The sequence below is a fragment of the Danio rerio genome, chromosome 7 (assembly GCF_052040795.2).
Source record: "Danio rerio strain M-AB ecotype USA chromosome 7, GRCz13ab, whole genome shotgun sequence".
Classification (NCBI taxonomy): domain Eukaryota; kingdom Metazoa; phylum Chordata; class Actinopteri; order Cypriniformes; family Danionidae; genus Danio; species Danio rerio.
The window spans coordinates 58,270,420-58,283,569 of NC_141027.1; the positions used below are offsets into that span (position 1 = coordinate 58,270,420).

The following is a 13,150-nucleotide window of genomic DNA, read 5'->3' on the forward strand; positions in this document are numbered from 1 at the left end:
CATGCTTTTATATTTACAGGGAATGTTATTACATAACATTCTGACAAAAAAATAAAAAGAGTAATGGATAAGTAGAGGATAAGTAGATAAACATTGAAACCCGGATTGCATCAGGATGGAAACACAGGACGCAGGCACATTTATACTAGGAAGAGAAACAGAGAAACGCAGAGAGACAAACACAGACAAAAGATTTCATCTAGCACAGTAATGGATGACACTAAAAAAACATCTTAAAATTAATACCAAGTCCTACACACACACACTTGAACATCCACAAGACAGTTTTACAAGAATACTAAGACAAGATGCCGGATCTGTCTATTAGTACATGCTGATGGATGGATGGATGGATGGATGAATAGATGGATGGATGGGAATTTAGAAGTATTAAATGATTCTCTGCACAACCTACACAAACTATCTGTCAGTAATTGGTCCTAAAGGGTTAGCTCATCTCAAAATGAAAACTGCTGGCATCTTTGAAATTTCTGTAATGATGTCGCTTCAGAAGTCTTGGATTACAGTATGATTAATATGGATTTATTTTTTGATCTCTTTATGATCATTTTTGAAGAGGGGGAGAGTGAACACATTCACATTAAAAATATCTTCATGTGTGCTTTAAAGATAAATGCTATGAGTTTGAAACATAATGAGAAAAAGTAAAGCACAGCATTTGCATTTTGTGGAGCTAACCCTTATAAACATATACACACACAAAACTACTATAATATTAATTCTTAATGTTTTTAATTTGAATGCCAGTCAGTGTAATAACACAGTGAGTGAAATATCAGTCTGTTTTAACCTGGAGTTGCATTATACCATGCAAAGCATGCAATATATTTGGACCCAGCGACCCACTTTAAACCATGCACCTTTTAAATGTGTGTATTCGTCAGTACAACTGAGAGATTGCCCAAATGTCTTTGCACAGGTCAGAGTTCACAAAATAAGAACAAAAGAGTAGCTCCCACAAGAGAAGCAGTAAAGTTAGCTAAAAATGTTTATGCTGCACAATCCCAAAAGTTAAATGGATGTCAAAGGAGGAGATCTTTAGTTTTTTTAAGCTAAAGCTTAATTGGTTGGTTTATTTATTTATTTTAGTGCTAGCATGCATCCAGTAAAATGTGTTTCCTTTGTATTATTTCATGATTTCCAGTCTATGTCTACTGTATACAAAAATGCATGTAACTGTTAACAGAAACACATGTAATGAAAACATTCAGTTCCACTACTGACTGAATGATTAAATGACTCATTTTAAAGATTGAGAACAATCTTGGAGTCAAACCTGAATGCAGAGATTTGCATAACACTTTATTTTGTATGCCCTTGTTACATGTTCTATGTACTTTAGCAATAGTAAATTAGTCATAATCATAAACTAAAACCAATAGTATGAACATATTAATTATTAATAAATACATAAAATAAACTCAATCTAAAACTGTATAATTACAACATGTAACATGGAAACACAACATAAAATAAAGTGTAGCTGCTGAGATTTGTAAAGCTCATGAAAGATTAAAATTTTTCTATAAATAATTTTTTAATCTTTACATGCTCGTAAAACTGTATCTTGTTTATTTTTAATAAGTATCTATGTATTTTTAAACTCGGTTGTTCGGTAAAAATTCGGTTGTTTTCCACCAATATATTTCCCCCATATTTACCTTTGACTGAACATCGGCATTGTGGTCGTTTTGGAGCAGCAGGGCAGCAGATTTGGTGTCGTCTTTGCGGGCTGCGATGTGCAAGGCAGGCAGACGTACTTTGCCCTTTGTGTCATTCTCTAGAAGGATGGATACCACCTGATTATGGCCTTGCTGAAGTGCTATAGCTAGAGGTGTGAAGCCATCCTGCAAAATGAGAAAAGAAGATAAGAAGTAAACTGAGCTTGCATTTTGCCAATCAGTCTGACAAGACAGCATTTATATATTGTAATACTATAAAGATAAAAAAAGTTCAATTATTATGAGAAGTACCTAACTTATGTATGGCTAATTCTAATTATAGATATATCAACAATTTGATAATGATAATGAATTTGCACAATATTGATATCGTGGACACTTCTAAAAACAGTGATGAAGTATTTAGCATTTTAACTTTTAGTTAGCTTTTTTTAAAGAATATGCACAATGGTGTATTCACGGTGGTGGTAATGACAGTGTCAGATGCTTGCAGACCTAACTTTTTAGCTTATTACATTTCATAAATTAATCTGGCCAACTAACATTAGCTAGTTTAACTAAACTCACAATGAAAACCACAAAAGCTTTTCTTAACCTAAGGGTGACTTTAAATTATTTAGTTAATAATGCATTTAAGTCATATCGTAGTTGTAATTTGTAATATTTTTGTATTTTCACTAATATCAACATAGTAGCTCTAGTAAATCTGGCCTTTTCTCACCGATGATTTTATCCATTTACTCACTTTTATTAACAAAGCTTTATTGTAAAGTGTTACCTATTGTACTTCATACTACTTTTGCAATTTAATTTGGCTAAACCATTCGTTTTATCTATACATTAACTAATGCACATACATTTTTTTTATGACTGTTAAAGAAACATAACAGCAGTAGTCAGTATCTTAATATTACTGTACACTGTAAACCCAGCTATTGTCATAACTAAAGATATCAGGTTGATATAACTTGACATTACTTAAAATACTTAATTTAGCTTAATTACTTAATACTTAAATTGTCATCAAAACTTAAACAGGTGTGTTTAACTTACTCATTATTATGCAGCAAAAAACTTTGAATTCATATTTTAAGTTCTCTGAAAGTATCATTTTAATTTCTTTGAATGATTCACCATGTCTCTGTTTAAAATGATTGGTTGCGCTTGAAATTCTGCCTTGACAACCACGCTGATTGGTTGATTTATGTTATATGACACAAGTGATGCTGAATTTTGCTGAAGCGCAGCAGGACAGAGGCACTACCTGAACCCATCTGACGAAAGAAAAAAGTTCCATTACTAAGTAGATATTTAAATGCTTATAAAATATGCTCTAAAATGCTCTAAAAAATAAACAAGCGGTCTGATAATTCAGGTGAGCTAATAATTCTGACTTCAACTGTACGTAGTTCAGAGCTGAGAAATATAATAGATGCATGTATCCAGTGCTAAAAATTAACATTTTAGGCTTGGGTTAATGCTTAGCATTTGATTCAGCATTATGAAGGCTGTGATTGGCATGACCAATGAAAACTTTAAGATCAGCTGTGGAGCAGGTTAGTGGTGAAGACCCATTATGTAACAAGAATGTATAACCTAAGCACCCTATTCACCATTAAAGGCCCTGTTTTATCTCTTACATTTCAACACAAATACTTTTGCTTAATTAGTAAGGATGTCTGGACTCTGTGATAGTTAACTTTTTTTTTTCATTTTTTTTTTTGCTAAATTACCATTTTACAGTATTAGAAGCGTTTGAGGCAACACTTTACCTCTGTTGCGATACTCTGGTTACCACCATTCTCCAAAAGGTAGCGCACCACATCTAAATGGTTTTCTTGAGAAGCCATGTACAGGGGAGTGAATCCATTCTAGGAACACAAATGAACGTTTTTAGTTTGTGTATTTTTCAGCTTTTGCAGGTATAAATGTTTGATTTGTTCCTACCTGAGATTGTGCATTAATGTTTGCTCCTCTCTTAGACAGGATTTTTACAACATCTCCTTGTCCTGCTAGTGATGCAATGTGAAGAGCTGTGTTTCCTTTCTGTGAGACAAACAATCAAAACCAGTATTTCAGTTAATCGGTTCACGAGAGCACACTGTGATTATGCCAGACATGAGCAATGTGATACAACAAAACTAACAGATCCCATTATAATCAGTGATAACATTTAAAGTGGATTCAGTCATTTTGTTCAAATACGTACGAGTAAGGATACAGTTAGCTTTTTCCGGCTTGTTTTAACATAAAGACAATTTTTTATTTTAGAAGATACATTCATGTAAATTTGGTGCTTTGGCATCCCTGTTATAAAAATGTAAAACTAAGAGAAGAAAATATTTTAACAATGATAATGTTGAAAGGATGCGTATTCCCTTGGCCACCAAGTTCATCCCCACATATAGTAGAAAAGCAGGGTGTAAATTGCAGAGGGGTTTGGATGGTCTGACGCCAAAACAAGATGTATGTATGGGTCAGCCTTTTAAATAGTAATGCATACTTTATTAAATATCTTACATAATGATGTAAATAATTTAAACATTAGATTATATAAATATATATTTGGCCACCCCTGTAAAGGTTCATACCATTGTGAATGCATGATCCCACCAAGCAGTCTATGCTAGAAAATGTTCAGAAGTCTAAATTTATCAGATCTTGAGCACCAATAGATACTGTGTGTTTAAAAGACACTTTCCTTGTAAAATAGTTGTTTGTATCTCCGTATAGTCTAAAAATAAAGTAAAATTCTATTGTTTATATTATAATAGACACATTCTCTCACATAAAAGTCATGAAGTAAAATAATAAACACAATATTTCATGGTCAGGGCAAAGTGGTGGCACAATAGGTAATGCTGTCGCCTCACAGCAAGAAGGTCGCGGTTTGAGCCTCGACTGGGTCAGTTGTCATTTCTGTCTCTGTGCATGTTCTCCCTGCGTTCCGGTGGGTTTCCTCCGGGTGCTCCGGTTTACCCCACAGTCCAAAAGACATGCGATACAGGTGAATTGTGTAGGTTAAATAGATGGTTCCCAGAGATTGGTTGCAGCTGGAAGGGCATGCGCTGTGTAAAATATATGCTGGATAAGTTGGCAGTTCATTCCGCTGTGACGACCCCAGATTAATAAAGAAACTTAGCCGAAAAGAAAATGAATAAATGTCATGGTCATCTATCTATTCATTGGTGTAGGAATGCAAACTCTCCCTAATCCTTGCTCTATCAGGAATCGCCACAGCAGAATGAACCGCCAATTTCTCTGACAATTGTTTTACACAGTGGATGCCCTTCCAGCTGCAACCCAGCACCGAGAGATAAACCCTCAATGCTGAGAAACACCCACACACTCTCCCATTCCCACACTACAGCCAGTTTAGTTTATCAAATTAACCTACATTGCAAGTCTTTAGACTGTTGGGGAAACCTGAGGAAACTCACGCAAACACAAGGAGACATACAGTACAGTATATACATTTGGCTCACTGAAGCATGCATTACATAAAATAATATAACCGAATCAGTTAATATTCTTTTGTTTTTTTTAATTTAACCTCCTGATAAATAATCATCCTGATTGAATGAAAATGCTTAAAAAATAAACCAAATAAACGCTGCTTTGAGCACTTTGTACCCTTACTATACACTTACTGGCCACTTTATTAAGTACACCTTACTACTGTAGCACGGGGGTTGGATCCCAGTTTGTCTTCAGAACTGCCTTAATCCTTCGTGGCATAGATACATAAAGTAGGCACAATGTGGTCTTAAAGGTATGGACATGGTCAGGACCAATACTCGATAGACTGTGGCATTGACACAATGCTCAATTGGTGCTAATGGGCCCAAAGTGCCAAGAAAATATCCCCACACCATTATACCACCACCAGCAGCCTGAATCGTTGATACAAGGCAGGATGGATCCATGCTTTCATGTTGTTGACGCCAAATTCTGACCCTACCATCCGAATGTCGCAGCAAAAATTTAGACTCATTAGACTAGGCAACGTTTCTCCAATCTTCTATTGTCTAATTTTGGTGAGCCTGTGAAAATTGTAGCCTCAGTTTCCTGTCCTTAGCTGACAGGAGTGCGGCACCCGGTATGGTCTTCTGCTGCTGTAGCCCATCCGTCTCAAGGTTGGACATGTTGTGTGTTCAGACATGCTCTTCTGCATACCTTAGTTGTAATTAGTGGTTATTTGAGTTACTGTTGCCTTTCTGTCAGCTGAAACCAGTCTGGCCATTCTCCTCTGACCTCTGAAATCGATAAGGCATTTGCGCCAACAGAATTGCTGTTCACTTGATATATTTCAGAAACTGTTGATCTACTGGGATTTTCATGTAAAACCAACTCTAGGGTTTACAGAGAATGGTCAGAAAAACAGAAAATATCCAGTGAGCGGCAGTTAGATGGCTACATCAAGCAGGATAATGTGCCTTGTTATAAAGCATAAATCATCTCAGACTGGTTTCTTGAACATGACAATGAGCTCACTGTACTCAAATGGCCACCACAGTCACCAGATCCCAATCCAACAGAGCACCTTTGGGATGTGGTGGAAAAGGATATTTGCATCATGGATGCAAATCTGCAGCAACTGCGTAATGCTATCATGTCAATATGGACCAAAATCTCTGAGGAATATTTCCAGTACCTTATTGAATCTATGCCATAAAGGATTAACTCAGTGCTGAAGGCAAAATGAGGTCCAACAAAAGTAATCGAAGTGTAATCCATTTTGTCATGTAATATTTAATCACTGATTACACTGATTACAATTCACAAGAAATTTGTCTAGTTCTGTTAACAGAAATCACATTTAAAGAGTTGATGACATGCTTTTCTAACCATAGCCTTACGATCCACTATTTTTTACTTGTTTATGTGAGTTGTAACTTTAAAGGGATAGTTCACCAAAGCTGAAAATTATAACATCATTTGCTCAACCCTTCACTTTTTATAATCCTGTCTGAGTTTCCTTTTTCAGTTAAACAGAAATAGGTTTATACTAAAACTGTAGAAAATCTGTAACCATTGACTTTCATGGTATTTGTTTTTTCCTACTCTGGAAGTCAGTGGCAACAGGTTTCTAACATTTTTCAAAATTCATGTTCAACAGAAAAAGAAAACTCAAAAAGGGTTTAAAACACTTGAGGGTGAGTACACGATTAGTAAATAATTCATTTTTGTGTAAACTTTTCCTTTAAGCCTGACTCAACATTAAAGACATCTGAAACCATTTCCACCCAAGCCATTCATGCTTTTCATGAGAAACTCTACCTTGGTAGCAGAATCTACTGAAGACCCCCTCCCCAGCAGCTCCTGGACCAGATCCACATGTCCTTCCTTTGCTGCCAAGTGTAAAGCGTTCAGGCCATTCTGTTGGGGTCAGAGACACAAGTTAGTAGTTCATTTCTTACTAAAGCACACATAAAAGACAAGACAACAAGCATAGTATACCTCCTCATCCATTTCCAAGGTAAGTTTTCTATCTTTGAGATTGAAAACTCTTATATTATAGAGAGTTAAATGTCCCAGGTTTTGCTGAATGTCTAGTTTATCCTTCTAAATGATTGTCAGAGCCATGTGCATTCTCCAAACAGTGTTTTATAGAGACATATTAATAAAAGGAGTGTCACAAGCTACAGTAACAGATGACTACTGGCTACTTTAAAAATCATGTGGGATCCCTTTGACAGCCAATAACAATGCAGCAAAGAACCCACAAATGGTATTTTCTACAGCTTGCTATAAAAATAGTTATATTTAATATTAAATTTATGTTTGTTCTTTAATCTTTAGCAGAAAAGTGTTAAAAAACAACAAAGAAAATACAGTATTAGTACTGAAATATTGTAATGGATAATGTTATATGTACTTGAATAAGCACTTAACAGTTCATTATAATTAAATGAAGCATTTAAAGTGTGAGTTCACGCAAAACTAAAAAAATATTTACTAAAAATCATTTACTCATTTTACTTGTTTAAAACCTTTATAAGATTCTTTCTTCTGTTTAACACAAAAAAAAGTTATTTTTAACAAAGCTGGTAACATGTAATTGACTTTTTGACTTTGACTATGAAAATAAATAGTTACAGGTTTTCAGTTTTAAAATAACTTATTTTGTGTTAAACATGAGAAAAAAACCCAAAGGTTTGGAACCTTTTGAGAGTGAGTAAACGAGTACATATTCATTTTTGAGGACACTATGCCTTTAACACTTTCCCATGTGCTCCTCTCAATCATACATCAAGCCAAAAGATGAGTACATCTTGAATATATCATGTAACAAATGCTGTAAACGGTGTTGTAGCCTCAGAGACTGACTGAGCTTACAACTTTCAACTAATTTACAACTAACACCTTACTTAAACTTTAATAATGGGCCAAATAGTATAGTACCATTTGTTCAATGTGTTGGGAGGCAATAAAAAAAGTTCCAGTTTGTGCTGTTAATTTCAATAGCAGTGTAGATTAAACCTACAGTAACTGACACTTTTTATTTTTACTTGGAGGAATAAAATTGTATTATCTTACTTAAAATAAAATTACAATAAACCTAACACCTACACTCTCAAAAATAAAGGGTAAAAATTTTTCAAAGGGTACAAATTTGTACCTAAAAGGTCCATATTAATACCTCAAAGGTACATATTAATACCTAAAAAGTACAAAAGTGTTCCTCTTAAAATTTGTTGTTGTTTTTTTTGCATTTACCAAACAAATAAAATTATATCATCCAACAAAAAAACAAACAGTTGAAAACAAAACACTAAAACAAGAATTAAATTCTTAACACCTATAAACAGGGTATTAACAGTAATCTCAAAGGGAAATTCAATAGCTTATAAGACCTCTTTTAAGAGTCTTTCCATACATTTTAAGACCTCATTGCCACTTTAGGTTTCAACCGGTAACATTTTAACTAAAGTATATTTACTAAATGCTGAATACAAACAACATTATTCATACAGTATAATGAATAAAATGCTAATCCAGCAGGTGGCATATAAAGACAAATATTACAAATTGCACATCACTCGTATATTTTTGAATGGAGAAATGTTTAATGTCAATATGACGAATGAAACCCGCCTTATAGTACAGGACCCAAACATTGATCGCTGATAGATTAATGATTTTGATGATGATGATGACTGATGATTGTATGATGGCTTGGAGCAGAAGACCAAAATTTTTCTGCAGATTTTGAGTGATTTGAACGTTTAGAAATAAAACTAAAGAGACAGTAGTTTAATTTTATTAATAATGATTTTTGATTTATAATATGAAATTTAATCAAAAGCTTGGCAAGCAATTTTGGAATTTTTTTTCCCATTCCCATTGTAAATGTTTTCCCGATTCAAACAGAATGCCTAAGCATACTGCCTGAGAGGCATTTCAAAGATGGCCTTGTAAAGGCACTTGCCTTAAAGAGACTTTCAAATAGCAAGAATCACGGCGTTGCCTTAATTACTACAGTAAACAAAGCAACGTGATGGTAAATCTAGAAGGATTTTATTGATTTCATAAAGTACACAACAACACAGAATTGCATATTAAAGGCAAACTTTATAATAAAACTAGGCATTAAATAAGTTATTATCCAAAATGAATGGAAAACAACATTTAAGACTTTTTTATACCTTTTAAGGGTCTTGAATTTCTCTGAATTGGTTTATCAATTGGTTTATCAAGCTGGTTTTACATGGTTTCTTGCTTCAGTTCTTGTGTAAAACCTCACAAAAGTAACAACACCAAGTGCATCTACTGTGCTAAGCTAAATAAACAACATGCTAGCCAGAGGAGAAAAAGGCCAAATGACATTTGATACTGCAGACCAAATGATCCATGTGCCTGATGTTTACCACACTAGACACACGCTGTTGCCATAGCAGAGCTGTTAGCATGTGCTGCACGAGGTAGACACTTGATAATAGAGAGACTAAAATAGCTGCAATCTCTCTAGGTGCATGACGAAGCACCAAGAAATCAGCGACATGAATCAAAATGGTCTCTCAAAGCACTGTTATGCATACAGTACTGACCTACACCAAAAAATGACAAACATTGTGGATGTGTTCAGAGTCATATTTCCCTCAATCTCAATTACTATTTTAAATGTCACTTTAAAACTGAATTCCACAATTTTCTGCCAGTTCCTGAGATTTTGTGTTGAAGGAATCCATTCGGCACTTTTAGCTTAGCTTAGCATTTCCCTCAAAAAATATCCTATTTAAAGCTTGAGTCTTCTTATGTCTTCCTTTGCACTAAGACTGACGGAAAATGAAAATATTGCTAGGGGGGTAACAGATCACAGTTGATTCGTGATTCGTATAGATCACAACCCACAGTTCGGAACACACGTGACCCACTGACTATTACATTTTTGAAATTAATCCTTATTTTGCAACGATCACAAAGACATCACCTCTCACATCATTCAAATTACATGTATGAGAGCATTTAGGCTTTCCTGTAAAAATCTTATAATGACAGAAAAAGTTGTGGTGGGTTTTAGGTTAAAGGTGTTTTCTGTCCCTACTTGTTTAGCCTGCATTAATGCATTCAGTGTAAACTGCACAATTAATCATTAGAAGAACATAATCTCAACACCCAGTCAAAGTAAATTATAAATGACGGTAATTTGCACATGTTTATTAATCTTTCAAACCACTGTATTCGAATCTTTAGTATGTCTTTAGTCTTTAGTTGTGGAGTTACAAACATTCAAATAACACAGCAGTACTGGGATTACAGTTTAGATATAACCACTGATGTTTATGGTAAAGATTAAAATAACTGTCATATGCATTTAGCTTGATTCTCAAAATGAAAGGTGTAGGCAGCAGTTACATTATTTAATTAATAAGTGATGACAACCAGCCTTCAAAAATATGCCACTGAATAATTCTTCAAAAATGATTCATCTAGTCATGAAACATAAAGTTTTATAAGTAAACTACTGAATCATTTATCAAAAATGAGACAAAAAAATATGGGTTGTACACATTATAATGTTAGATTTCTACATTTAGCATGATCAGCAACAGCAGTAGTAACAGTGAAGTTTTCACAGTACTGAATATTTAACTATTTATTTTTATTCAGCTGATTATGTCACATTTTATTTTTAACAAAATTACAGATTCTAAGTTTTGTTTGTTAAGGGGAAAAGGTGCCTTGCAGTACTGTTTTTGTAATAAACGAAAAGCAAATAATTTTAATTAAAATTAAATGGTCCAATCTGTTACACCACTACTATTTTTAATGTCGATATAGTAACCTAGTTACCTAGCTGGAGACTATTTTTAGGTTACATGTAAACGTGTAAAGGTGAGTTCAACAGCAAATCAAGCAATTTCTGATGTCAGATTTGTCATGGCATGCAGGTAAAAAAGATATATGTATAGTTGAAGTTGAAGTCAGAATTATAAGCCCCTCTGAATTATTAGAGCCCCTGTTTAATTTTTTTCCCCAATTCCTGTTTAATGGAGAGCAGATTTCTTCAACACATTTCTACACATAATTGTTTTATTAACTCATTTCTACTAACTGATTTATTTTATCTTTGCCATGATTACAGTAAATAATATTTGACTAGATATTTTTAAGAAACTTCTATAAAGCTTAAAGTCACATTTAAAGGCTTAACTAGGTTAATTGGGTTAACTAGGCAGGGTAGGGTAATTAGGCAGGCTATTGTATAATGATGGTTTGTTCTGTAGACTATCGAAAAAAAAATTTGCTTGAGGGGGCTAACAACAATATTGACCTTAAAATGTTTTCAAAAAAATTAAAACAGCTTTTATTCTAGCTGAAATAAAACAAATAAGACTTTCTCCTGAAGAAAAAATATTATCAGACACTGTGAAAATTTCCTTAAACTGCTAAACATCATTTGGGAAATATTTAAAAAAAAAACAAAATCAAAGGGGGGCTAATAATTCTGACTTCAACTAATATTTTAATAATTTTTGACATATTGAGCTTTATTCTTTAGTGCTACTGGAGGCACATTCATATACACATGTTGCTATGGCTGCATGTGTGAAAATGGCTTTTTAATCTAACAATCTACACAAAATCCTCTTAATTCAAAAACCACTCATCTACAATGGAAAGCACTTTGTCTGAAAATAAGTAAATACATAGTTCCAGGATTTTCAGTCAGTTATTTGCATACTGTATCTTTACAACTGTTTACAATCTTGTTTCAATGTGCACAACAAACACAAATTCTGTTTCAGAATCAGGCAACAACCAAATATCTCTAATGTTGTTGGTGGGAATCTATCAGTCCAGTATCAGTAAATTTACAGTATGACTATTTTTCCCTTTCAGTTGAAGTCAGAATTATTAGCCTCCCTGAATTATGAGCCCCTGTTTCTGTTTTGTTTCCAATTTCTGTTTAACGGAGAGAAGATTTTTTCAACACATTCAACACATTTCTAAACATATTATTTTTAATAACTCATTTAACTGGTTTATTTTCTCTTTGCTATGATGACAGCAAATAATATTTGACTAGATATTTTTCAACACACTTGTATACAGCCTAAAGTGACATTTAAGGACTTAATTTGGTTAAGGGGGTTAACTAGGCAGGTTAGGGTAATTAAACAAGTTATTGTATAACGATGGTTGGTTCTGTCGACTATTGAAAAAAAAAGTTTAAGGGGGCTAATCATTTTGACTTTTAAATGTTTTTTATTTTTTTTAAACTGCTTTTATTCTAGTCGAAATAAAACAAATAAGAGTTTCTCCAGAAGAAAAAATATTATCAGACATACTGTGAAAATATCCTTCTCCTGTTAAACATAATTTGGGAAATATTTTAGAAAGAAAAAAAATCGAAGGGGGCTAATAATTCTGACTTCAACTGTATTTACCACTTCATTTATAACTAATTTTAAAATAAAATTATAAAGAACGTTCAAAAATTCATAAACACTATAAAATAATGGAATCCTCATGATAATTTATTGAAAAATTACTTAAAGCTTTATTTGATCATTTGTTTTGCTCTGATGCCTCCGGATATTCCAGACATACAATACAGGCACAAAAGGATGCTTTTACACAGAATCACAGGATTAAACTTTTATCTGCAAAAATACAGTACTCTTGTAAAGCGATATAAACAATACAGCAAATCCCAAATGCCTTAGTTATTACTGGCCAGCTGTTTCTATAAATATCATAGCATATATCTCTGGCATACACAGCACATCTGAACTGCTTTATTGCTTGTATTGTCACAAAATGCAAACTAAATGATCACAGTGACTATAAAGCATAAACATATTTATATATGATTAGACAGTTGCACTATACACTGCACACCTCATAATGTCTTGTATTCAATAACCATGGAGCAGCACAATGTTTTCAACATTATTGATAATAAGGTCACATTTTGAAATAAGGTTTCATTAGTTGAT

The 13,150-nt window shown here is 33.6% G+C and overlaps 2 protein-coding genes across 53 annotated transcripts in view; one reads left to right on the forward strand and one right to left on the reverse strand.

Moving 5' to 3' along the window:
* ank2b (ankyrin 2b, neuronal) overlaps nt 1-13,150 on the reverse strand; it is a 243,298-nt gene that overhangs the window by 92,476 nt on the left and 137,672 nt on the right. For all 52 annotated transcript variants that reach the window (XM_087259186.1, XM_087259221.1, XM_087259219.1 and 49 more), the window contains 4 exon segments: nt 6,984-7,082; nt 3,651-3,749; nt 3,476-3,574; nt 1,683-1,868 (listed from right to left, as the gene is read on the reverse strand). In XM_087259186.1, coding sequence (XP_087115312.1) covers nt 1,683-1,868; nt 3,476-3,574; nt 3,651-3,749; nt 6,984-7,082 — 483 coding nt within the window.
* Nucleotides 1-13,150, forward strand: part of LOC147843211 (uncharacterized) — a 501,869-nt gene that overhangs the window by 46,417 nt on the left and 442,302 nt on the right. The gene's annotated exons all lie outside the window — the stretch shown is intronic.